Here is a 27,977-nt window from a genome sequence, read left to right as displayed (position 1 = left end):
GACACAGAAATTGTCAATATTCATTTAGCATTTATTGGCGACAACAACAGCCAGTTGGCGTTCAGTTGGACGAGCCTCACCACTGCTGTCAAGTAGAAAAACAATACCAGGCTAACCCACAGGAAGAGCCCACAGACCGACGTTGTGAAAGAGGAAAGCCAAACTATATTGAAATACTATGTGATAGTAACTCAAAGAATTAGTTCCTTACCATAGAGAACAGTAGAGAATCGAGAACAACGGTTGCGCAAAAACTGTTAAACTTGATTAAGTTGTTGATTTTTTTCTGCACTAAATACTTTACAATCCAGCATTTATATATTCTTTATGATTTCCTAGTGAGAAAAAAATACTAATAACTTTGAACTTTGAACTGGATTTTTCTCTGGCCTTTTACATTTGGGACCACGTACTTTTGGGCCATTCAGTACATACCAGAATATTTAACATTTTCACAAATCTTGCAGCATTAACCTAGTAATGTTAGATATGAAAGTTCTGAGAATTAAACATTCTTAGCTTAAGTGCAATATTGAGACGGAGTAAAATCAGTTCTGAAACAAGATGTCTGCCAAAGCAACAGAGAGAATGCAGCGTTCACGCCGACCACTTGTAGCACTACCTTCAGTATTAGTAAGATGAGAGATGGTCGTGTTCTTCAACAGCAAAACAACAGAGCAATAACATGCTGAGAAGGCCAAAACACAGATATATACCTATACATATATATTTGTTCAACACAACGCTCCCGCCACTCTTCCTCTCCTCCCTCTTCCCGAGTCCTCGGGAGAAAACGGACAAAGAAAAAGAAGAGTGGAGAAGCTACAGTTTGATCAGAAACATTCTCAGAGGAACACGACGGAGACGGGGCGGGGACGGGGGCGGGGACGGGGCGGAGACGGGGCGGAGACGGGGCGGGGACGGGGCGGAGACGGGGCGGGGACGGGGCGGGGACGGGGGCGGGGACGGGGCGGAGACGGGGCGGGGACGGGGCGGAGACGGGGCGGGGACGGGGCGGGGACGGGGCGACCGGTCTAGAGAACAGCTGGAGGAGGAGGAGGAGGACATCAACAAAAGAAAAAGAAAAAAAAAAAGACTACATGGGTTAGTCAACGTCCATGGGGGGGATCTTGGCGCTGTCCGTGGGCTCCGGCTCGGCGGCGGCGGCGGCGGCGGCGGGCGCCCCCTCTCCCTCCGCCTCAGGCTGGCCGTTGAGCGGCCCGTTGGCCGTGGGCTCCTCCTTGGGGAGCTCCACCTTGGGCTTGGGTTTGGACACCACGGGGTTACAGGACGCGTACAGCTCCTGGAGGGGGGGGGGCGGGACGGTGACGCTGCTGGTTAAGGTTCTAATGTGATAGTCATAACAGTAACACAACCATGGTACCAAAAACATGTCACAATGTTCTCTTGGCTCGTAACCGTGGGAATAACAAGCCCCCCCTCTTTCATAAAACTCTCAATCGATAACACATTATTTTTTTTTTAAATGCCTGAATTGTGTTGAGTTCCAGCTCAAACAGCAGACTCACCGGCTCTTTAAGTTGACAAGCTAACCTTATGACCCGCATGATTAAATCATGACCCCCCCCCCCCCCTGACGTTTATGCCCAGTCCCATTTCTCTCCTCTTAACAAGAATACTTACTTTGAGTGCCTTTAACTGCAAGTCAGCTACCGAGCTGGCTAGCGTTCAAGGGTTGAGTTTAAGGGAAAAACAGCACTCCCCCTTGCTCCCTTAAGTACTGGGACACCCTACCCCTTCACCCTAACCCTAACCCTACCCCTTCACCCTAACCCTAACCCTAACCCTACCCCTTCACCCTAACCCTAACCCTACCCCTTCACCCTAACCCTAACCCTACCCCTTCACCCTAACCCTTCACCCTAACCCTAACCCTACCCCTTCACCCTAACCCTAACCCTAACCCTACCCCTTCACCCTAACCCTAACCCTACCCCTTCACCCTAACCCTAACCCTACCCCTTCACCCTAACCCTAACCCTAACCCTACCCCTTCACCCTAACCCTAACCCTACCCCTTCACCCTAACCCTAACCCTACCCCTTCACCCTAACCCTAACCCTACCCCTTCACCCTAACCCTAACCCTACCCCTTCACCCTAACCCTAACCCTACCCCTTCACCCTAACCCTAACCCTACCCCTACCCCCTAACCCTTCACCCTAACCCTACCCCTTCACCCTAACCCTAACCCTTCACCCTAACCCTACCCCTTCACCCTAACCCTAACCCTACCCCTTCACCCTAACCCTACCCCTTCACCCTAACCCTTCACCCTAACCCTACCCCTTCACCCTAACCCTACCCCTTCACCCTAACCCTACCCCTTCACCCTAACCCTAACCCTACCCCTTCACCCTAACCCTAACCCTTCACCCTAACCCTAACCCTTCACCCTAACCCTACCCCTTCACCCTAACCCTACCCCTTCACCCTAACCCTACCCCTTCACCCTAACCCTACCCCTTCACCCTAACCCTACCCCTTCACCCTAACCCTTCACCCTAACCCTACCCCTTCACCCTAACCCTAACCCTACCCCTTCACCCTAACCCTACCCCTACCCCTTCACCCTAACCCTAACCCTACCCCTTCACCCTAACCCTAACCCTTCACCCTAACCCTAACCCTTCACCCTAACCCTACCCCTTCACCCTAACCCTAACCCTACCCCTTCACCCTACCCCTTCACCCTAACCCTAACCCTACCCCTTCACCCTAACCCTAACCCTACCCCTTCACCCTAACCCTAACCCTTCACCCTAACCCTAACCCTTCACCCTAACCCTACCCCTTCACCCTAACCCTAACCCTACCCCTTCACCCTAACCCTACCCCTTCACCCTAACCCTACCCCTTCACCCTAACCCTTCACCCTAACCCTACCCCTTCACCCTAACCCTACCCCTTCACCCTAACCCTACCCCTACCCCTTCACCCTAACCCTAACCCTAACCCTACCCCTTCACCCTAACCCTAACCCTTCACCCTAACCCTAACCCTTCACCCTAACCCTACCCCTTCACCCTAACCCTAACCCTACCCCTTCACCCTACCCCTTCACCCTAACCCTACCCCTTCACCCTAACCCTACCCCTTCACCCTAACCCTACCCCTTCACCCTACCCCTTCACCCTAACCCTAACCCTACCCCTTCACCCTAACCCTAACCCTACCCCTTCACCCTAACCCTAACCCTACCCCTTCACCCTAACCCTAACCCTAACCCTAACCCTACCCCTTCACCCTAACCCTACCCCTTCACCCTACCCCTTCACCCTAACCCTAACCCTACCCCTTCACCCTAACCCTAACCCTTCACCCTAACCCTAACTCGACCCCTTCACCCTAACCCTAACCCTACCCCTTCACCCTAACCCTAACCCTACCCCTTCACCCTAACCCTACCCCTTCACCCTAACCCTACCCCTTCACCCTAACCCTACCCCTTCACCCTAACCCTACCCCTTCACCCTAACCCTAACCCGACCCCTTCACCCTAACCCTAACCCTACCCCTTCACCCTAACCCTTCACCCTAACCCTAACCCTTCACCCTAACCCTACCCCTTCACCCTAACCCTACCCCTTCACCCTAACCCTAACCCTACCCCTTCACCCTAACCCTAACCCTACCCCTTCACCCTAACCCTACCCCTTCACCCTAACCCTAACCCTACCCCTTCACCCTAACCCTTCACCCTAACCCTAACCCTACCCCTTCACCCTAACCCTACCCCTTCACCCTAACCCTAACCCTTCACCCTAACCCTACCCCTTCACCCTAACCCTAACCCTACCCCTTCACCCTAACCCTACCCCTACCCCTTCACCCTAACCCTACCCCTTCACCCTAACCCTACCCCTACCCCTTCACCCTAACCCTACCCCTTCACCCTAACCCTAACCCTACCCCTTCACCCTAACCCTAACCCTACCCCTTCACCCTAACCCTAACCCTACCCCTTCACGGGAACGCGCAAAACCTAGGGTCAGGGCTGAAATCTAGGGTTAGGGCTGAAATCTAGGGTTAGGGCTGAAATCTAGGGTTAGGGCTGAAATCTAGGGTTAGGGCCCAAATCTAGGGTTAGGGCCCAAATCTAGGGTTAGGGTTAATCTAGGGTTAGGGTTAATCTAGGGTTAGGGTTAATCTAGGGTTAAGGGGAGGATTGGGACAGGGCCTTACTCTCATCTATCAAAGTGACCCCTGGGGTGTGACCCCTGGGGGGGGTGACCCCTGGGGGGGTGACCTCTGGGGGTGTGACCCCTGGGGGGGGTGACCCCTGGGGGGGGTGACCCCTGGGGGGGTGAACCCTGGGGGGGTGACCCCTGGGGGGGGTGACCCCTGGGGTGTGACCCCTGGGGGGGGTGACCCCTGGGGGGGGTGACCCCTGGGGGGTGACCCCTGGGGGGTGGTGCTGACCTTGGTTCTGGCCTGGACCTCCACCAGGCGGACGGCGGGCTCCTTGGTCGGGTCCTGCTTGCTCTGCTGGTTCATCTTGTCGCTCATCCAGGCCATGGCGTCGCCCACCTGCTTCTCCACCCGCGTCATCTCCAGCTCGTCCAGATGCTCGTACTGCTCATCCTGGGGAACCACACACTGCGTTATAATAAGAGTGATAAACTCTCCCTGATATACTTAAGACAAAGTGGAATCTGGGGGGCCCGCTGAGACAACGTGGTGGGTTAGTTATCTTATGGCAGAGCTGCATCAGGCTGAGAGGGAGGCTCAGCCCAAAACCTCAACACAATAATATATTAAAGGGGTACTTCAGGATTTTGGACATCGGGTCTCATTTCCAAGTGAGCCAGTGTGTTATTTATCACTGGAGACCGTTTAACACGTCTCATTCAGTCCTTCTAGTTGCAGAAATCGCTGGTGCTAGGCTAGCGCAAGTCGAGGGGAACTGCTACCCACTCCAAAGTACACCCGATGCAAACCAATTATAACGCCCGACTATCGATGTAAATGTCTGTGTTGATAGAATAATATTAGAAATAAAACTATCCTTGTATCGCAATGATCGCATTACATTTTGAGAGACTACTTTCTCAGCAGAATTTCACTTTGCTCCGGTGTAGCAACCAATTCACTACAGCAGAAGGTAAACAGAGAAGCACTCCAGGTAATATCAGTCCACCGCTGCCGTAGCCTGCTCCCAACTACAGGGATTATTAACTAAATGCAATGCGATGCAAGGGTAAGTTTATCTCTAACACTATTCTATCAACACAGACATTTACATCGATAGTCGGGCATTATAATTGGTTTGCATCAGGTGTACTGTGGAGTGGGTAAAACTTATTGGCAGGCTAGCAGTTCCCCTCGACTTGCGCTAGCCTAGCACCAGCGATTTCTGCAACTAGAAGGACTGAATGAAAAGTGTTAAACGGTCTCCAGTGATAAATAACACACTGGCTCACTTGGAAATGAGACCCGATGTCCAAAATCCCAAACTACCCCTTTAAGCTGCTGGTCTACTTCATGCAGCAAGAAGCATTTCCTATTAGCCTTCAAATATTGTATCTACGCAGCATGTTCCTTTTCCCAACATAACCCCTCATCCTCGTGAATAAATGCACATTAACACAAGAAAGCTTTTGTTTGCTTTCAGAACCAGCGAATAAGTCCCCTGCATAGTTCACAACTCACCTTGGCCTTGTACGCCCCGACCAGCTTCATGTACATCTGGATCTGTTTGCCCAGCTCTGCAAAAGCCTTCGGTGCTTCCTCGGCTTCCACATACCGCTCAATTATGGGCTGGCCGAGTTGCTGTTGACAACAGGGGGCGACTGTATTAGACTCTCAATCTCGTTGGACACAACAGACGTGTGGAGTTATGAAAAAGTACTTTTCATATGAACATTTGTGGATGCATTTATACAGCGCTTCTCTAACCAGTGGCCACTCAAAGCGCTTTACAATATTGCCCAACATTCATCCATTCATGCACACATTCACACAGCGACGGCGGAGTCAGCCACGCAGGGCGACAGCCAGCGGGTCAGGAGCAGTCAGGGTGAGGGCGTCTCGCTCAGGGACACCTCCACACTCCGCTAGGAGGAGCAGTCAGGGTGAGGGCGTCTCGCTCAGGGGACACCCCAACAGGAGGAGCTAGGAGGAGCCGGGAATCGAACTAGCAACCTTACCAGTCTACCTGATCTACCTCCTACATTGGTAGTACTATATAATAACGTGAGCCCGTTGCAGCGCTACAGTGTAAAACGACATAACAGCACATATCATATGATGAGTGTTTGTGCGCTACCTTGAGCTCAGCCAGTTTATCGATGTAGACCTGCTTCAGCTGGTCCTCCCCGTCCTCGTACAGCCAGTTCTCTGTGGCCTCCAGCTTGGAGGAGAAGGAATCCCGGTCCTGGGGTTAAAGGGAAACCATAACTAACTAACTAACTAACTAACTAACTAATTAACCATAAACAATAACATGTTGAAATAATACGAAATTAAGAAATGCTTCAAATGTATTTATGGTACACATCATGTAAACTATACTTTATTAATCCCAGATGGGGCATTTGGGTGTCACTGCAGAAGTACTGGACAGAATCCTATCACAGAGAAAACCTTCTAATGAAGGAGTTGTCCTTTGCTTCGTATTCAGGAATTGGAACAGAATCTCCCACTGGACTCTTTGGTCCAGTGGGAGAACGGACGAGACCCAGTGGTGTATAAAACATATATATGACATAACATAACATACATATGTTGAGGAGCTCATACCACGGGTTTTGCAGAAATTAACTGTGTGAGAATAATAAGAGGTATTTCTAACAACCATGCATGTAACCCTACTCTAGTAGCACCCCCACATGTAATCATTAACCCTAAACAAAGCCTGATCTGGGATCTTTAAGGAGGAGCACCGCGGGGTGGGGACTCACCGCCGGGCTGACAAACTTCTCCAGGCGGCCGTGCAGCTTGTCCCTCATCTCGTACACGTACTCCTCCACGTTGTTCTTGGCGTCGTTGCGCTCCTTCTCCAGCTTGTCCTGCATGATCATGTTCCCCTGAGAGACACGCGACACACGGAGTCACACCAGGGAGGCTGCCTTTCAGCTCTACTACTAGTGGCAGCTTTACAAGTGTTTATGAATGACATGCGTTTATTAGCTGACCAAGATATCCTTAATGAATACATGATAGCTCTCCTGAAAGCTGTGTGTGTGTGTGTGTGTGTGCATGATACATGATTCAATGATCAGTAGACGATGTCAGTAGAATGATGTCATTAATTATGTTAAATGAATGAATGAAGTAGTAATAACTATTTACGTCATAATTAACAACTTGTGAATGGTTTATTAATAAAGGTATAATAAAGTGTTCACACATTTCCTTTCTACGCCTCACTACGGCCATGGCAGGTTAATCCACCATATGCCCGTACTACTGAGCATCATGGTGAATGTTCCTCATATTCAAATTACCCCGTCAGAGATAAACCAACTGCAAAGGGTGTGTACTAGCTCTGGCTATCTATGAATAAACATTCACGTCTTTTTAAAAACAACGGTGTGGTCGTTCATCAAAATGATTCTTTAGCCAGAAGGAGGCAGGCTTTCAGCTCCTCTTAGCCTGATGCTTCTTTTGAAATATTCTACTTGACACGCCAGAGAACTGGTGGCAGTGCATCCACCCTCATGGATCAGGATACGGCGTGTGATCTCACACGCAAACATACAAACACACACAATGTTATTTGCCAGATGGGGATGGGGAAGTAGGGCAGTGAGTAAAACCAAAGTCAAGTCACAGCTTGAGCAACAAAGCCAAATCAGAAGCACTCATCAGGAGAATGGTTGGTGCTTTATGCAAAAAAAAACCCTTACACTTAAAGTTAAAGTAATTCATAGTTGTTTAGCCAAAAGAACACACCAGGGCAGCTAGGGAACATGGAGCGTGTGCGTTACCTCACTCTCCACAAACAGGTTGAGCGTTTCATTGGACAGCTGCCCTTCCGGCTTGTGTTCGATGGGCAGCTCCACCGTCTTGGTCTTCACTTTGGGCTTCTTGGCCTGAGACGGCTGCTCCGCCTTCTTCTCCTGTTTGCTCTCCTCTGTGGACGTCTGGGGGCAGAGACATGTGGCCTGTGAGCCCCCTGGGGCAGTGCTACACCCTTTAGAGCAGACCGACGCTCCGCAGAGGTAGAGCTCCACATGCCCAACCACTGGTTTCTGCCTTTAAACCCTTTGCTGTGTCCTACCCTTACTTACCCTTTGGAAATATTTAGAGAACGTTATTATCCTAATATCCAACTCCAAAACATCATTAAGAGTGATTCTTTGTAGAATTGTTGTACATCTTTCTTCAACAAACTCAGTTGAAACCACATTCACCTTCTGGCGCGTGTGTGGCTCTGCCATACCACGTGCATTGCCTTATTATCGAAACAATCTGACAATTACATAATGTGGCTGAAGCCAGCCAAGAAAATATTTTTGGTGTGGGTGCGTACACACTTGCACTATTGTGGCGTTCAAACTGGGGAAGTGCTGTGTTCTTCAAGTGAGCTTCACTGGCTGTGAGTTGAACTGGTATAAAACCACTTCGGATCAACTTAAAATATGCTCAGAGACTCAGATGACAGAGCGTTCATGCCTTCTGCACGCTAATGCTCATGTGGAATTCTATGAAAAATGTTACTTTCTTTTTAAAAGCATTAAAGGGATAGTTCAGGATTCTGGACATCGGGTCTCATTTCCAAGTGAGCCAGTGTGTTATTGATCATTGGAGACCGTTTAACACTTTTCATTCAGTCCTTCTAGTTGCAGAAATCGCTGGTGCTAGGCTAGCGCAACTCGAGGGGAACTGCTAGCCTGCCAATAAAAACAGATTTACCCACTCCACAGTACACCCGAAGCACACCAATTATAACGCCCGACTATCGATGTAAATGTCTGTGTTAATAGAATAATATTAGAAATAAAACTATCCTTGTATCGCAATGATCACATTACATTTTGGGGGACTACTTTCTCAGCAGCGGTGGAATTTCGCTTTGCTCCGGTGTAGCAACCAATTCACTACAGCAGAAGGTAAACAGAGACGCGCACTCCAGGTAATATCAGTCCGCCGCTGCCGTAGCCTGCTCCCAACTACAGGGATTATAAACTAAATGCAATGCAATGCAAGGGTAAGTTTATTTCTAACACTATTCTATCAACACAAGACATTTACATCGATAGTCGGGCATTATAATTGGTTTGCATCAGGTGTACTGTGGAGTGGGTAAAACTGTTTTTATTGGCAGGCTAGCAGTAACCCCTCGACTTGCGCTAGCCTAGCACCAGCGATTTCTGCAACTAGAAGGACTGAATGAAAAGTGTTGACAACGGTCTGCAGTGATCAATAACACACTGGCTCACTTGGAAATGAGACCCGATGTCCAAAATCCTGAACTACCCCTTTAAGACACCACAATTACTGACGCAGAGCAAAAATGGCTAAGCACTGAACAGGTGTGAGTTGTCTCTAAAAACACTGCGACCGCCCCTCTCAGACACATAAGCGACATTTAAGAAACCGCTTTGGTATAGATCCGCCTCGTGAGCTATACGCGATGATGTTTGAGTGAATGTTGGGACCATTCCACAGTAGGACTTCTCTACGGACCATCACATTCCCATGAACTAAAACGTCAAGGTGTACTACTGCGCGGAGCGCGGCCGACCTGGGTCTGTCCGGTGGCGTCGGTCATGTCGTCAGCCTCCGGCGTGGCGTCTCCGGCGACGTCTCCAGAGGACTTCTGCTCCTCCTGGTCCACCTGCATTTTGTTCTGAAAACATCCACTGTTCTGTTACGGATCACATCACGTGGTCATTCAGAGCTGGAGCCGCTGCCCCCGCGACCCGACCCCGGATAAGCGGTTCTGACGATGAGGACGAGGGTTATTTATCCAGCTCTGCGTGTGCTGGTCGTTAGTTACATGACCAGCCACTCATTACTGGTGTCTGTGATGTGCTTTAGAGCAGCCTCATCGTCACTCGTTTAGTCTACTGGCCGTGCCCTGGTGCATCAAAGACCCATAATGAGTGTTATGAGGACAGCGTGTTTGTCCCACGACGAGGCCTGTATGAAAAGGGTCCACATCAAAGAAACGGTAAAAGAAACGGTCAAGTAGCATGTCTGATCCAGGAAGAAAAGGTGTGTCCTTCTCAATAATTATTGAGTCAGACCTCTGTGAATGGGAAACTCTAAAGGTAAAGAGTGTCAAGTCTGTATGCACACGCGCACGCACACACACACACACACACACACACACACACACACACACACACACACACACACACACACACACACACACACACACACACACACACACACACACACACACACACACACACACACACACACACACACAGCTTTCAGGAGAGCTAAATAAATGAAACATGAGGCGAGGTCCACTGCGGGCTCACCTTGTCGTTGTGGTCCGTGTCCATGGGCTCCTCCCCCTCCGTGGGTTTGAGCAGCTCCACCAGAGAGGCGCTGGACACGCTGAACACCCCGTGCACGTTGACCCGCACCTTGACCTTGACCTTGGAGCAATCCCCCGACGCTTGCGGGACCACCTTCTGCACCACGAAGTGACCTGCCACCAGAGCACGCAGTCACCTCACTGAAACACACTTCTCTTCTTTCTGTTTGTAGGATTTATTTTTGAAGGTTTTATTAGTTTTATTGTAGAGTCAGACAGGACGGTGTGAGAGAGAGGGCAGGACGCGCAGCGAAGGACCCCGGGCAGCCACCCAACCCCGGGCAGCGACCCAACCCCGGGCGCTGTGCGGAGGACTAGTTCTTAAGGGTACACGCTGTACCTGGTGAACCCCGGGTGCGGAGGACTAGTTCTTAAGGGTACACGCTGTACCTGGTGAACCCCGGGTGGAGGACTAGTTCTTAAGGGTACACGCTGTACCTGGTGAACCCCGGGTGGAGGACTAGTTCTTAAGGGTACACGCTGTACCTGGTGAACCCCGGGTGGAGGACTAGTTCTTAAGGGTACACGCTGTACCTGGTGAACCCCGGGTGGAGGACTAGTTCTTAAGGGTACACGCTGTACCTGGTGAACCCCGGGTGGAGGACTAGTTCTTAAGGGTACACGCTGTACCTGGTGAACCCCGGGCGTGGAGGACTAGTTCTTAAGGGTACAAGCACTGCCACCCTACACCCTACAGCCCTGTGGGTGTCCCTGTGGTGTGCCGGTGGTTTGGTACCTACAGGCGCGTTCCCACTGGGGGGCTTCCCCCTCCGGTGAGCCGCTATGGGCGTGAGGTGAGAGAGAGGATTCCAACTTCACTGTTTAGCGGCTCAGGTAGCGGCTCAGGTAGTAACTGCCTCGGGTAGGAGCAGCCTGAGCCTCTCCGCACTAGTCCACGCAGACTGGACACGGTTGAGGCGGGACATGATGTGAGAACGACGTATGACTGAGGCGGGACATGATGTGAGAACGACGTATGACTGAGGCGGGACACGACGCGAGCAGAACTCGACACAGCCACAACACACAAACAGCGCCATTTAAAAAAAACAAGCAGTGCGGACGAAGACAAGAATAAATTATTATGGACAATAAATGAATAATCCCGTAAGACAAAAAGTGTTGCAGAACTAATTACGGCACGTTTGAACTCCGTTGGGTAGCCGCTACAAAGCTTCCTGTATGGGAACGGACTCTGAGGGCAACTTAGTGAGTGGGCTTAGCCAAAACACTGAGCCGCTTTCAAAGGAGGCCCTCAGTCGGAACGCCTCTCATGGTGGTGGTGAGGCCCACCCTACAGCCCTGTGAGTGCATACGCTGTCGGCCTGTGGTTGGGTACCTACAGTACGGTGGTGGTGGGCTGACGGCCACTCTACACCCTACAGCCCTGTAAGTGTTGTAGATTAGTGTGGTTGGTACCTATGGTGGGCTGACGGCCCACTCTACACCCTACAGCCCTGTGAGTGTTGTAGATTAGTGTTGGTACCTATGGTGGTGGTGGGGTGGGGCAGGCCCTTGGGGTCGCTGTAGTAGGCCTCTAAAGGGAAGGCCTCTTTCCGGTAGAACGTCAACACCTTGGAGAAGGGGGCGGCGTGGTTCTTGGCGAACACCTCGCAGTCACTGCAGACAGACAACACGGACCACATCAACGCAATCATCACTTCCAGTGATCATCATGACGCTGTTTGTTTAGAGTGAAGGACAGCTTCAGATTCAAAACTAAACTGTAGGACAAATTAGCTCAATAAATCACTAAGGAAGTTCTCAAACAGGCTTGATTGAACCACCATTGGTGATTACAGGTCCATCCCTACCCAAGACCCTCCTCTACTGCAGAGCTCCACTTCAGAGAGACGGGGAAGGGCACCACATCGCTGATGCAGAACTCGCGGACCTTGAAGGCCGGGGACAGGATGGCACACTGAACACATACAGAACACAGGAGCAGAGAGGGGAGGAGGGGAGGGACACACCTTTAGTTGTCATTTGTTGATAGACACAACTACAATACTGCATTGTGGGTATGATTTAGTTTGAGCGCTTGCCGATGGCCATGGGAGATATGGGCCGCGTCGCTTACGGATCCAAACACCCCATAAACTGTACTGTTGCAACATGAGCGTGGCAGCAGGCAGCAGACGGACTGAGCCGTTTCTTAATTTGCTTTGTGGGAGACGTCAGAACGGAGCTGGCAGCGAGGGGCCAGTATTTGTGTTAGCCAAACGGCGCTAACCTTCCACCACTCTGCGCGCATTATAAAGAGGGCTCTGTGTGTAGCTAGCCCGCTGAAACTGAGGCGGGTTCTGATTCTGATTCTTCATGCTGGAACTACGCTTTGGAACAGGTTACCTGGTACACTCAAGTCAGAAACATGGGCAGTTATAAACAGGCTTTGAAACAACGGCTTATACGCCAATCTTAGGCATGTCTTAATTATGATCATTGTTACGTGTGTGACTTGTATGTAATTATTTGAATGATTGATGTGTGACTTGCTGCTACTTGCCCTCTTCTCCTGCCCCACTGGGACCAAAATGGAAATAAGCCTTTGGGATTTATTGTGTCATCCCTGACTATTTATGTATTTTAATGTATGACACAGAGTGCTGTTTCATATTTTATATTTAAAAAAAAGATCAAATAAAATCCATCAATCGATTGGGGGTCTGTGCTGTGAAGACTGACCTGGAGAGCACACCCCCGGGCCACAGCTTCGTCTGCGTTGAGCGTGGTGCTCAGCTCTTTGCCAAAGAACTTGCTGATGCGCTCTTTAATGGCCGGCATTCTGGATGCACCGCCTACAATCTCCACTGCATAGATGTCTTCCTTCTTGAGCTCTGCACACAGCAAACAAAACAATGATGAGCCAAGGGTATAAATCAAAAGTGCTGCAGGCAAGTTTCAGCGCCATTGAGAAGCATTGCATTCCACATGCCTGTGATTGTCAAGCAAGATGAATTCTCCAAAGCAATAAGGTTAGAGATAAGCTGAAATAAAAATCTCAAAAGGGGCTCATACAGCGGTAGGCGCAGACAACCTCGAAACTGATATGCTCACAGCTCATTTAATGTATTAATAGGTGACGGATGGCAAGGCAATTTCTAACGCTCAAATGATAGGCCTTAAATCGTACTAACATCATTTTTAATGGTCAGAACATTTTCAAGTTACAATGTTTCTCAGGAGCTCAGGCGGGTTGACTGGATTGACTTGAACTGGAAGGTTGCAGGTTCGAACCCCGGCTCCTCCTAGCGGAGTGTGGAGGTGTCCCTGAGAGAGACGCCTCACCCTGACTGCTCCTCCTAGAGGAGTGTGGAGGTGTCCCTGAGAGAGACGCCTCACCCTGACTGCTCCTCCTAGAGGAGTGTGGAGGTGTCCCTGAGCGAGACGCCCTCACCCTGACTGCTCCTCCTAGAGGAGTGTGGAGGTGTCCCTGAGAGAGACGCCTCACCCTGACTGCTCCTCCTAGAGGAGTGTGGAGGTGTCCCTGAGCGAGACGCCCTCACCCTGACTGCTCCTCCTAGAGGAGTGTGGAGGTGTCCCTGAGAGAGACGCCTCACCCTGACTGCTCCTCCTAGAGGAGTGTGGAGGTGTCCCTGAGAGAGACGCCTCACCCTGACTGCTCCTCCTAGAGGAGTGTGGAGGTGTCCCTGAGCGAGACGCCTCACCCTGACTGCTCCTCCTAGAGGAGTGTGGAGGTGTCCCTGAGAGAGACGCCTCACCCTGACTGCTCCTCCTAGAGGAGTGTGGAGGTGTCCCTGAGAGAGACGCCTCACCCTGACTGCTCCTCCTAGAGGAGTGTGGAGGTGTCCCTGAGAGAGACGCCTCACCCTGACTGCTCCTGACCCGCTGGCTGTCGCCCTGCGTGGTTAATTTGCCATCGGTGTGTGGATTTGTGAATGAATGGTTGTAACTAAAGTAGCTCTGGATAAAAGCGTCAGCCAAATCGCCTAAAAGTAAATGCAACAATGTTGTTGAAGCTCGACCACCACACTGCATCGTGACGTCTCTGGTCGGACACACCACGCGGTGAACCTAATGCCCTAGCAGCCAGACACAGTGGAGCCTGCTAATGAATCCAAGGCAAAAGAAGAACGCCTCACAATAAACAAGGAGCAACAACGTAGGCAAAAATACCTCACGGGTACTGTGTGTGTTTGCTACTATCCCCCTGTCGCACAGTAGTGACGATTCTGTCGACCAATCAACGGACGGCGTGCGTAGCTCGAACTCGTCGGCACCCTTTCAGACGTCTCGGTACCCCAATGGAGAAGGACTGAGAGATCAGTACGGCCAATCACGGCTAACCCCGGGCCCCCGCCCAGTTTGGGCTGTGGACACGCGAATCGTGCCTCACCTATTCATACCGAACCGCTCCCTTTACACCCTGACATCCCCACAGCACACTTACAGCTCCACTGATCCCTATACGACACTCAGCATTGATTATACAGACTAAATGTTAGATTCCTTGATTATAATCACTTGTGTGGACTTCCTGTTGCGCTCACAGAGCCCGGTCGTCACGTTAAGAAACATCTTAGAGTGTTCCTCTCTGATCCAACATTACATGACGGTAATTATTCATTGAAATCGTTCGGCACTGCGGGATCATAGACATGAAAGGGCGTGCAAAGACGCCCTGAGGAACGGGCGCAATCATGGGACCAGACTTGCGTCTACTCGCGCGTGTGTGTGTGTGTGTGTGTGTGTGAGGGGGAGATGTTAGGGATAGCACGGTGTCTGGAAGATGAATCAACTCACTGGCTTGTTCCAGGACGCTTTGCAGCGGACCCTCCACTCTGGCCAGGAGCCCAGCACTCATCTCCTCAAACTGAGCCCTGGAGGACACACACACACACACACACACACACACACACACACACACACACACACACACACACACACACACACACACACACACACACACACACACACACACACACACACACACACACACACACACACCTTGATTAGCTCCACATACTTTTTCGGTTAATCATTCCAGAAGAAACACCTCCAGGTAATTTGGCTTTCATGTAAAAAAAATTTGACAAAATAGACAAGGACTTGTTTTTGGTGCTAAATGAACGCTAGAGCCTAGAGAGATGCTAAAGCACTATTAAAGAATACAAAAAAATATGTAACAGAATAGAAAGGGGTTTCTGCAATAACTACAAATAACGACAAATGGATGCATTGACAAAACAACAACAACAAAGAAGACCCCAAGAGGCCACCGCGGGGACGCAGCCCACCTGTTCATAGTGCCGGTGACGTCCACGTCGTTCATGAAACACTCGATGTTGAGCGGCAGGTCCGAGCAGTTGGCGCTCATCAGCTTCTTCAGCTTCTCACACTCCTGGTAGAGCCGCACCAGGGCGCGCGGCTTGGCGCGCGGGTCCAGCTTGTACTTCTTGCCGAACACCTCGCAGAAGTGGCTCACCAGCACCTCGTCAAAGTCCTTGCCGCCGAGCGCCGAGTCAAACGCCGTCGCCAGGATCTGAGCGCAGAGCGGAGGGTTGACTACGGCCTCTTTGGATGAGGAGTTACCATGTGATGACTTTATGATGCTTATACACACATACATACTTTAATTATTAAATAAATCCTAATGTTTTAGCCAGCCCTTGAGTGACGTTACAAATGAGTTGCCATTCCCTGAAAACGAGGGCCTTAAATAACCCCTTACTGTGTCCCTGTAGTTCTCATATCGCAGTACACTGCCCAAAGTAAAAAACTATCATTTTTCAAACACGGTGTGGTCTTCTTCTTCCGACATCGCCACCAGAGGCTACGGCTTCAGAATCCCACAGGCGACATCTTCGTCAACTCAGCAGACCAAAGCAAGCCATCACTGAGTGAGCCTTCAGCACTGGGCTTACCTTGAGCTTGCCCTTGTTGAAGGCACACACAGACACCTGGAAGTTGGAGTGTCCTAGGTCCACGAACACCACGGTGCGGGGCTTCTCCTCGGGGGCCGGCAGGTCCTGCTTGTAGATGCCGTAGGCTAGAGTCACTGCCGGGAAGAAGGAACAGCGTTAAAGCTGATAGTGCAGGAAGTGTTGCCCACGTCCGCCCGTCAGTAGGCTAAACCAACATCGCGTGAGGTTTGTTCTTTTGACTTAAAGGGCCCCTACTTTACCACCAGGTGTGAGGGTGGTTAACCATAACACACCGTTTCAAAATCTCATCACATGTGGGGAATGTCCACCTAGATGTTGCTATGGTCCACTGGATAGGCTGATCGATCCAGCTGATCTGGGGTGACACTAAGGGGCGGTGCACATCACGTTTTCCTTCCCCGATACTGATTCGGATTCATGACCTTGAGCATCGGCCGATGTGTACAGTATATATACTGTGTACAGTATATATACTGTACACAGTATATATACTGTACACAGTATATATACGAGTATACACACAGATACAGCTCTTTTATTCCTAGCGCAATGCGTTTGCTCGATTTGTACAATTCTTTGCACATACCTGTAAATGTTTTAGAATTTGATGACTAGATAAGTATGACTTTTTTTTACTTTTCTTTACTTATGTTAGCCTGTGTCTATCTGTTTGTTGTGTGTCCTTGTGTATCTTGTGCTATTTGTGTGTACCTGACTGCAGGACAAGTCTCCCTTTAGGGACAATAAAGTGAACTGACCAGCACTGGATCTACTAACAGCACTCACTGAAGGCTTCTCTTACGATGACAGCAACGTACAGTCGGTTCATTTACAGTCGACAAAATATTTTTCAGATCATTTACATTTTCTCTAATTATAATATATCCATTTGTATTCTTGTAGTTAAGGTCAGAGATGACACGTTTACCATTCCAACCTCTGACCGTTAACGAACGCAGCATAACGCTGTGTAGTAAATTAGATAGTCAAGTGATGAATTGCGTACTCGCCGATACTCAATACTTCATTTTAGGTAGTGTCGGAGGAATTTCCGATACTGGTCTTGGTAATGGAACAACTTATCACCTTATCACTCACTCACACAGCAGCTGGCTGACGCCCTGGTTGTTTACCTGCTGTGGTCTCGTTCATCAGACGTAGACAGTTGAGGCCTGCGATCTGAGCCGCGTCCATGACAGACCTCCTCTCCATGTCCGTGAAGAAGCTGGGGACCTGGAAGGAACGTTTACAACACACTGCTTTCAACGGTCAACAGTGTGGATCATAGTGTTCGAGAAATGAGACGATAAATGAAAGAATGAAATGTGCAAAATGTTGCTTTGTTTATTTTTGATTCTCCAATTGGCCCCATCGCAGTGTGTCTGGACAATATGACCGCACTAGTTACTGAGAACGCCAAAACAAAAGTGGTCATCAAAGAGAACAAGCTAAGTTTAGCTTATGACATAAGAGCATAACATTAAGTCTGAATCCAGGGCCAAGCTTAACTGTAGAGACATACGCAGCGCTGGTTCACATCCATCGCCACAAGAACCAAACTAAATATGGTCTATCCAAATAGCCTACACTGTAGACTTATTATATAATGTCTGACAGATACAACAAGTGCTTCATGACGAACAAATGCAAATCTTCTGAGATTAAAACACTGTAACTACATATATTAACACAATATCACTCCATCAACTCGTTAGACGCTTGAGAGGTCAGGGAGGTGATTGGCTGAGAGCTGGCAGGTGCCTACTTGGAGGGAGGTGATTGGCTGAGAGGTGTCTACTGGTAGGAAGGTGATTGGCTGAGAGGTGTCTACTGGGAGGTGATTGGCTGAGAGGTGTCTACTGGGAGGTGATTGGCTGAGAGGTGTCTACTGGGAGGTGATTGGCTGAGAGGTGTCTACTGGGAGGTGATTGGCTGAGAGGTGTCTACTGGGAGGTGATTGGCTGAGAGGTGTCTACTGGGAGGTGACTGGCTGAGAGGTGTCTACTGGGAGGTGATTGGCTGAGAGGTGTCTACTGGGAGGTGATTGGCTGAGAGGTGTCTACTGGGAGGTGATTGGCTGAGAGGTGTCTACTGGGAGGTGATTGGCTGAGAGGTGTCTACTGGGAGGTGATTGGCTGAGAGGTGTCTACTGGGAGGTGATTGGCTGAGAGGTGTCTACTGGGAGGTGATTGGCTGAGAGGTGTCTACTGGGAGGTGATTGGCTGAGAGGTGTCTACTGGGAGGTGATTGGCTGAGAGCAGGTGTCTGGAGAATGCTTACAGAGATCACGCAGTCGGCCACAGGCTTCTTCAGCGCGTTTTCGGCGGTCTCCTTCAGCTTGGTGAGAAGCATGGCGCTGACCTGCTCGATGCTGAAGACCTTCTCCTCCTCCATGTACATCACCTGCATTGGGCCACATGTCAAAACAATGCTTACACACACACACACACACACACACACACACACACAGGCACAATAATAATAATAATAATAATAATAATAATAATAATAGAAAAATGCTGAGATCCCTTCAAGAGATTAAGAAAATTGCAACACACAAGAAGTAGGTAGGAGCACATGGGAGCTTCCATTATGGTTTCCGTCTTCAGTCTGTGGCTATAATGGAGTAATTAGGGATGAGTATCGTTAGGATTTTAAGTCTTATCTATTCTGCTTATTGATCTGGCACTTTAACGGCACTCTTATTGGTCTTTTAGAAGAAAAGAAAAGACAAATTAAGTAGAAGACATTGCTGAAGACTTGTTTAATATGGAACCTTTCTTCATTAGCAACAGCTTGCAATGTTTTGAATAAATAATTATAATAGCCTACCCTGGAAATCCAGAGTTCTCGCAAGAGCACAATTAGAATTTGCTCAGCGAGTCACTCTGGGAACGAGCAATAAACTCACTCCCTGATTCCCCTGGATCTGAACATTAACCAATCACATCGGTGTATCTGATATAGGCGGGCCAAAAGTGTTGCTGTTTTACCGACCGGATACGGAAAGAGTCTTCTCTATTGGTTAGCTCCGCTGGTCTGGATACGTCACTTGTATTCTTCTGATTGGTCGTAGTGTTATCCAATTGCGTGCAATGATATTTTCAAATGCCTGCTTGGTGCCGCCCCTCGAGTTGGGCCGTTTTCATTACTTGTTGCCAGACCCTACAGCTTTCTAGATGTGGCTCTGGATTTCCAGGCTAATTATAGCCTATAATATTGTGGAAATGTAAATGTAAAACAAATTCAAACAAATGAATAATACGCAATTAACAGCAAAACTTAATCCATTGACATCGAGCAACACGGATGGGGTATGCATTAGGGGTGCACGATAATTATCGGGCCGATAACAGAAATGATTACGTCATTCCGATAAGTCCGATATCATGACGAATAGCCCCGATAACATAGCCTATATAATTTCAGTGGCCCGCTCCCACTAACGCTAAATGAAAGGTCTTATCGTAACCCTAAAAGTACACATCATACAATCAATTACAATACATGAGTTCACAGCTGCACGCGGATATAGAAAATGTTTTTTTTTTATTATTATGTTCCACCTTTCCTGCTGTGGGCTCCCAGACCGTAGTCGAGGAGCACAGGGGAGACGTTCCCTGGGGAGACGTTGATGTTCTCTCGGGGGTAACACCCTTCACTTTGACCGGCAGTGGGTCTGCTTATAGGTCAGAATATGGTCGGAATGAATCTGGTTATGATTTTTGACAGGCTGGGTAGGCTACTTTATTCTTAGTTTCACTAACTTTACAGTACACGTTTGCACAGACACAACCGGACTGGTTCATTACTTCACTAAACTGACACTCACTACTGCTCGCTCTCCTCGCTCTCCTCGCACGCACACACACACACACACACACACACACACGCACACTTTATTATTGACAACTGTACATTATAGGGTCCCGTCCTTCCACTCCCTGTTTTCTCAGTTAAACACAGATATCAACTACATTTGTCCCAGTGTTTGTTAGATGTGAAATGAAGCAAAAAAAGACGCTCTCTTTCTCTGGTAACGCAGTCGTTAGCGACACCTTTCTTCTTCGTTGTTTCTTCTATTTGTCTGTAACTCATGCTCCAATCTTTCATCGATCAATGCGGATGTTGTGGATGCAAAGGAATATATGATGCATCGCTGCAGCAACATTTAAGATGATGGCGATGAGTTCTGCCCCTTCTGCCTCCGTTGCTGTCTGCGGTCAGACCAAAACACACCTGAGTGACAGGGGCCGTACTGTGAACCTCGACCCTACGTCATATCCCGCCCCTTGCAGCCCGCCCCCCTAAACCCCCCGTTGATTCTACTGATGCCTGAGCGAATCCGTGAATAAAAACCCAAAGGTTATTGGGTTTGTTCATAGTATTAATGTCATGATCTTAGGTCATGATCATATATGTACATGTGTGTGTGTGGTATCAGCCTTTAGGAGATGAAAGTTATCGGTTAAAAAAAGTTATCGTATGCATGCAGCTGAATTGCAAAGGGCCTCAAGTGTTATTTTAAAGGTTCTTCTGAAGGAACCCTTGTTTCCTTTTTACGGGGATTGGTCATGCAGAACAGAGTGTTTTTTCTCAATAGGCGTCAGTGGCGGCTGGTGGTTTTTAAAGTGAGGGCGGAAGGACTGCGCGCTTGGTTGCCATTGGCCTGCTTGCACTGTTACTGTGCGTTCACACCAAAAGACTAATTTTTCGCCTGTTCACTCGAACAGTCTCATAAACCACGGCCGAGATAACCACCATTGCGTGTCTGTACCTGTTGTGGAAGAGGGAGAGACGTCGGAATCCCCGTCGTTTATGGGTTAATAATATAATCCGGAGGCGCACACCGCTTTGTGCCATGATATTATTTATTATATATATATATATATATATATATATATATATATATATATATATATATATATATATATATATATATTATATTATATAGATATTTATATATTATCATATAATATTATATATAGAGCTCCAGGAGTCGCAAATGGCAACAATCACTTTCTCCTCCAAGCTGCGGTTCACTGCGGAGTGCAGCGAACGGTTGGCCCGGCCGGTTGAACACTGATTGGCTGTTTTACGTTACTTCACCCATGTTACCCACAGGGAGTGACCGCTGATTGGCTGTCTCACGTGAATGCCGCGGAGAAGTTCAAATATTTCAACTTCTGCAAAATTTTGTCGCACATTTGCGCTGCAAATCGACATGAACGCGCCCGCCCGTGACTGTCGCCCTGTCAATCAAATCTTGTCACAGGTTTGTGCTGCCACAAATTCCGCCCGATATGCGTCTCTACGTTCACTTTGCATTGAAACGTGTCGCCCCGCGACAACTTTCAATGTGTGGTGTGAATGCACAGTTAGTGGCGTATGGTGGCATAAGTACGTGAGAATCAAGTTGTTTCAGGGTGTTTTGGTGAACTACAAAATAGCAGGGAGGTATAAATTATAAATTTGATACAAATCCACCAGTGGCAGCATTGTACTTTGAAAGCTGGTGGGCAGCATGTCTTGGACTACAAGGCCAGAAGGAAAGGATGCAAAGCCACTTCGTCAAATCAGGCCTACTCTTGATTTGTAAAACTAAATAATCTATCATTGGGCCTATTTTTGCCCTCAATGACTGAAGCTATTGGTTGTAATTTGGCTATGTTTATTTTCAGCTACAATTGTTAGAAGAAAAAAGAAAAATGAAGACACAAGACCAAAAGTGATGCCATTTAAAATGCATCATGCTCTGAATCATTCAATAACATCCTTTCCTCAATATCAAACAGAACGGTCAGAGTAACAAAGAACAACAAGAACATAATTTCACAACTATTGACATGGGCAGTAAGCCTAACATTGTTTGAGGCAAATGTGGATGTTAATGGATGTTTCAGAATGTTGGTCATGGTGTTAAACCAATTAAGATTGAGGGACTTCATTTATAGATCAAGTCAATCCTCCTCGCTGTTTGTGTTAAAGATATCAGTGACCTGGTCATACCAAACTGGATATTTTTAAAGTGATTTCAGAATAACAGCAAGTGTAAATCTACATTTTCGCCACCCTTTCAGACGGCTTGGTAACCCAATGGTGGAGTACCGCGCGTTTATTTCGGCAGACTTTTGGTGGTGGAAATGCCAACATAATTGAACCGAAGCGAACCGAACCGCACCGCTCGATGGAAATGCCAGCGAACAGAGCCGCACTGTACTGCAACGAACAGTAGCGCACCGCTCGGTGGAAACGAGGCATACGAGCGGGTTTGTTGGTTCTCGTAGCCTAGAGACTTGAGGGGATAAACCCTCCCTCCGGGCTGCTCCACAGCCAGGGCTCCTGCTTATTGGTTCATAGAGCAGCCAGGGCTCCTGCTTATTGGTTGATAGTGCAGCCAGGGCTCCAGCTTATTGGTTCATAGCGCAGCCAGGGCTCCAGCCTATTCGTGAATAGACGTTGACGCGATTCAGATCCCTCAGCTAGTCCCACCCACTCAGAGGAGGACTTCCCCCCCCAGTCAATGGAGGCTGAGGGAGGAACGTCCTCCCCGGGTAATATCCAATAGGCGATAGGAGGTGCTAATGTCCCTTTACCCAGGGAAACAAACATTACACGTACAAAGGCATTAAATTAGTCATATTTAAGGGCATTAATTCATTACAGTAGTCTGGGCAATCTACACTTTTTATTCTCAACAATGTTAAGGAGGATCTTCCTCCCTCTCCTCACTGGAGAAGCCTCCACTGGTAGGAGGAACAGGCGTGCGACAAGATTTTATCAATTCAATAATGACGCTTGGAACGTCCCGAAATTAAAACTAACAGTCACATTTATAGCAGCATACTGCTTTGATAGTGTATTAAAACGATCACACCTCTCCATAGCACTGTATGTAGTATGAAGGTCTTCTTTAAGTTAAAAAGATATTGGAGGGGCTCACCGGTAGGGATGAACGATTGGGGGAAATAATCTAATTGCTTCGACCAATTAGAGCGAATGCTAAATTATTTCGACCAATATTGCGATTAAGTATTAAATTTTTCTTTTTGAAGTTCCTTATGTTCTGTATTATTAACTAAACCAGCAATAAATCATTCTATAGTCAGACCAACACAACATTGGAAGCATTCAACATATAAACTGCTCTTTCTTTTAGGCCAGGCCGATGTGTTGAGATGAATTGATGCTTTAATTCATATTATAACATCTTTATTTAACTATTGAATTAAGAAATGAAAAAAATGGATATGGATATTACTGATCTCCAGCCAGTAACCGTAAGAAATCCCCCAAAAATAAAAATAAAATCATAAAAAAAATAAAGCATAAAAATGAAAAATTCAGTTAATACTTAAATGGTCCTCATTTATAGCACTTTTATCCAAAGCACTTTACAGTGTGGACTGACATTCACCCATTCATGCTTATTTTGCTCAGGGACACCACGATGCTCAGCTAGGAGGAGCCGGGGATCGAACCTCCAACCTTGCGGTTACCAGCCAACCCGCTCTACCTCCTCGGCTAATACCGCCCCCATAATACTTCTCCACAAGAGGCGAATTACAAAGTACTCTGCCCTAACCAATAAGCCTGACTAAAACGCCATTCACCCGGATAAGACTTACGTTAAAAAATATCGGCAATGGATTAAAAGTGTATGTTTAGAAGTGTATCCCACTAGCTCTACAACAGTAAAAAGCAGGTAAAAAAACACGGTCAGTGGAGCTCTGGTGTGGATGTAACACACATAGACTTAAGGACCATGCTGCAAATAAGTATTGTACTTTTGCATGTCATCCTTTGGATTACTGTTTTTATTGTCTTGATCCAGAATTAAATCAATCAATCAATCAATATGAAGAGGAATGTATTAAATCGCTAAAAGGTTGGATATGGTTTTGCGTGTCGTGTTGAAAAGCCATCACAATCCTATTCAAAATCGTTCCCTTTGTGACTCAATGTGGGAGAGAAGGTGTGGATTGTTAGACCAACAACTGGGAGGCTGAAGTTTATGGATCATCACATATCTGAATGGACACCACAACTAGGGCTGTGCCATTCTTTCGAAAAATGCGTTTTGTGCAGAGAGTTGTGACCAACGGCAACTTTGTGATGCATTCTTTAGTAATTTTGTTGTGTATGAGCTTTAAAATGAGCAACGTTTACATGAAATGTAAATTAAATGCACCACACACATTATACTGAGAATCTTAACCCTCACTCGGACGCGGATATCAAAACAAACCACTGCTCAGACAGAGCTCCACACACCGTGGGGTTATACTGTAGGTGTCAAAACAAACCACTGCTCAGACAGAGCTCCACACCGTGGGGTTATACTGTAGGTGTCAAAACAAACCACTGCTCAGACAGAGCTCCACACACCGTGGGGTTATACTGTAGGTGTCAAAACAAACCACTGCTCAGACGGAGCTCCACACACCGTGGGGTTATACTGTAGGTGTCAAAACAAACCACTGCTCAGACAGAGCTCCACACCGTGGGGTTATACTGTAGGTGTCAAAACAAACCACTGCTCAGACGGAGCTCCACACACCGTGGGGTTATACTGTAGGTGTCAAAACAAACCACTGCTCAGACAGAGCTCCACACCGTGGGGTTATACTGTAGGTGTCAAAACAAACCACTGCTCAGACGGAGCTCCACACCGTGGGGTTATACTGTAGGTGTCCGTGGAGCCTTACCCTCTCTCGGATAAGATCCTCAAAGTCAACGGCAACGCCACCCAGACAGAACAATACCCGTCCACTCACACACCTACCCCTTGGTCGGGATGTTGAGGTTACACTAACATGCATTCACTTTGGCATCACAAAATGACCGCTACCGTCGTTCCAGGCAGACTAACGTTTGCGTAGTGTTTTTGGTAGACTGGCAAAAACATAGAATTGTACTCCTGTTTTCGCTAAATTAAAAGTATTCTTTCAGTAACAATGATACGATGGCATAGCTTACTATATTGACGATCCTATATGATCAAATGACCAAGTTTATGGGGAACACAACCTACTTATTCCAGCGCCTGCGACAGAAGGCATGCGCTGGAATGGCAGGTGGCAGAGATGAAGATGCCAGTTCAAGTCACGCCTGCAAAAGCAGGTAACCTTGGCAGCAGCATTCTCAACGTGCTTCTCATTCGTTCTGACGGCCTCGGTGGCAGGCGATCACAGATGCGATGACGCATCACATCGCAAAAGATATGCCCCCATTTATATAGTGGGGGAAAAAGGGTTCTTCAGGGTGCTGCAAACCATGGACCAAATATTTTGGTATTTTTCGTTTGTTTAGTGAAGTACAGAAAAAAAGATTGAGGTTTAAATCAAATATTTACCATTAGTTTGAAAATAAATTGGGATTTAATTTCTTTCCGCCCAGATGGCCGGCCCTACTTTAGCGTTTGCAACAGTTGGGATCCTCGGGATTGGGACTAATCAATCAATGAAACCAAATGTGATCCATCCCACCTTGATACCAGTGGCTCCAGAAGGCATCTCGGCCAGGTCGTACACCAGGCTGGACTGGACCGACTGGACGTAGGGGTCCGACATGGCCCGGCCATGGAACCGCTTGAAGCCCTGCACCGTGTTCTTACAGTTGGACACCACCTGGGGGGACAAGGACAGCTGAACACGGCCACCAGCAGACCTCCAGAACGCTGTGAGGAGCTGTGGGGCTCGCCGGTTACCTCGCTTTTGGCCGCTGCTCCGATGGATCGATTCTTCGGTCTAAATGACACAAACGACCTAAGAGACAAGAGAAAGTATTGAAAGACCATCTAGAAATAAACATTTGGAAAGCCGTTTTGGCAGACAACATTGATATAATTCTTACCAAACACAAACAAATACCAAATAGTGTCAGCAAATAACATACAAAGGGATTGTGAAATGCAACTATAAGGTCTTGAAAACACAACGTGCGCCATGGCCTCATGTCAGCAGCGTTGGTTACATCACTCTGCTATACCCTGCAGAGCTGAGAATCACAACAGTATGAAACATGAGACGCCCATCACATTCTAGATTTGGATAATTGTCATCTAAGTCTGTGATTGTATATTTGTATTAAATCATAAATTAATTGAATACCCAAAAAGAGTTTGAGACTGACCCACACGAGTGGCCCACCCACTACTGAAGGCATCAAGCAAAAAGAAACCAAGGCACAACTTTAAAACAGGATGAACAAGAAGAGAGGTTTCCATTAAATCAACTAAGGCCCTGATGAAGTACATTGCTAATGGAATGAGATTCCGTCAGAGACAGTTCATATTAAGGTACCCATTCTGATATGCAACAGTATCTATAAGCACTCTTTATCGTGTAATGGATTTGGGCTTTTTCGTTGACTTTAGATTACTGGAAACGCTCAAACTTTCTCGCATCCTATTACGCTCATTACAACTGAAGATTGAGAAGGCGTCTGGAGGACCGCTCCTCCTCGTCTCACTACCGTCACTCGTCAGCCAACATGCTGCAGAGGATGAGGATCTGACGAGTTATCCTACAATTTAAATGTTGCCTTCAGTTACATAAAAGGGCACAACCACTTTATTTACAGAACTGAAGATGAAAGGCTTCGGACAAATCTTAACAGTTGAAGGAAATCTAGATAAGGAAGAAGAAGGCGAAAGGAAATCTAGATAAGGAAACAAGAAGTATAATCAAGTCAGTGTTTTGCATTAAAAAAAAAAACAATGGGGAGAAAATAAACAATATCGCAATCGGCGGGTCAATTCCTAGTAGGCGGCACCCCACTGGTTTACGCATTGCAATATTGCTACTATATTGCTAGAATATTCCCCCTAATGACGTCATAGACAATGCCCCTACGACGGAGGAAGGCGCGCGGCTCGTGCCGGTCTGTCGGAGCCCGTGTCCTCGCGCTGGAAACCAACGATGGCCTGACTAACACCGCCCGTCTGGGCGGGACCGGGGTGACCATACGAGCCCCTTCTACTACGTACAGTAATAAAGACGGGGGGGGGGGGGGGGGGGGGTAGCAGACGAGTGGGGCTCGCTCTTATTTATTGGATCAATTAGATTATATTTCTGCAATGTTAACAACATGTAAAACAAGGGTTACTTACATTACCACTGATATTAACATGGCTATATCAATAATCTAGCACCAGTGGATACATTCACGTGCCTCGGACTACATGCTCTACTGCCCCAGCGTTGGCAGTCATTCAGAAAGGTTTCTTCTGTACCCGTGCCGTTCGAATATAAACCAGTCATTGAGAGGATATACTTACGGTGTACATCGGTCGCTGTACTCGTTAGCAACGGTCTCGATCCCACCAGCTCGGGCAACAGCCACATAACAGCTCTGAAAGCCCAAATCAAACCCCACCACTGACATCTTTCACTCACTAACAATTTTCTCTATTGTATTATGAAGTATTTGACTCCTCCGAAAAGTAATGAAGACGCCTACGAGGTTATTTATAGAGCAGTGTTCAAAGAGGTTAGACCACCCCTATTCATAATCCACAGACAGCTCGCCGGTACAGAGGAGGGCAGGCAGGG

At 47.9% G+C, this 27,977-nt stretch overlaps 1 protein-coding gene across 1 annotated transcript; it reads right to left on the bottom strand.

The window, feature by feature from the left end:
• Positions 1-10: 10 nt before the first annotated feature.
• hspa4a (heat shock protein 4a) lies at positions 11-27,977 on the bottom strand. Its single transcript, XM_084474539.1, has 19 exons — positions 27,704-27,977; positions 26,132-26,189; positions 25,911-26,051; positions 18,703-18,825; positions 17,556-17,655; positions 16,402-16,535; positions 15,775-16,019; positions 15,281-15,357; positions 13,202-13,353; positions 12,331-12,437; positions 12,003-12,136; positions 10,458-10,630; positions 9,713-9,817; positions 7,953-8,108; positions 6,924-7,049; positions 6,290-6,397; positions 5,674-5,793; positions 4,444-4,605; positions 11-1,303 (listed from the first exon to the last, which is right to left on the bottom strand). The coding sequence occupies exons 1-19, from the start codon at positions 27,808-27,810 to the stop codon at positions 1,106-1,108; spliced, it is 2,526 nt and encodes an 841-aa protein (XP_084330665.1). The 5' UTR covers positions 27,811-27,977; the 3' UTR covers positions 11-1,105.

Source organism: Micromesistius poutassou, assembly GCF_964030765.1.
Source record: "Micromesistius poutassou genome assembly, chromosome: 10".
Classification (NCBI taxonomy): Eukaryota; Metazoa; Chordata; class Actinopteri; order Gadiformes; family Gadidae; genus Micromesistius; species Micromesistius poutassou.
Note: the sequence above shows the minus strand (reverse complement) of the source record. Positions and strands in the feature narration are given on the sequence as shown.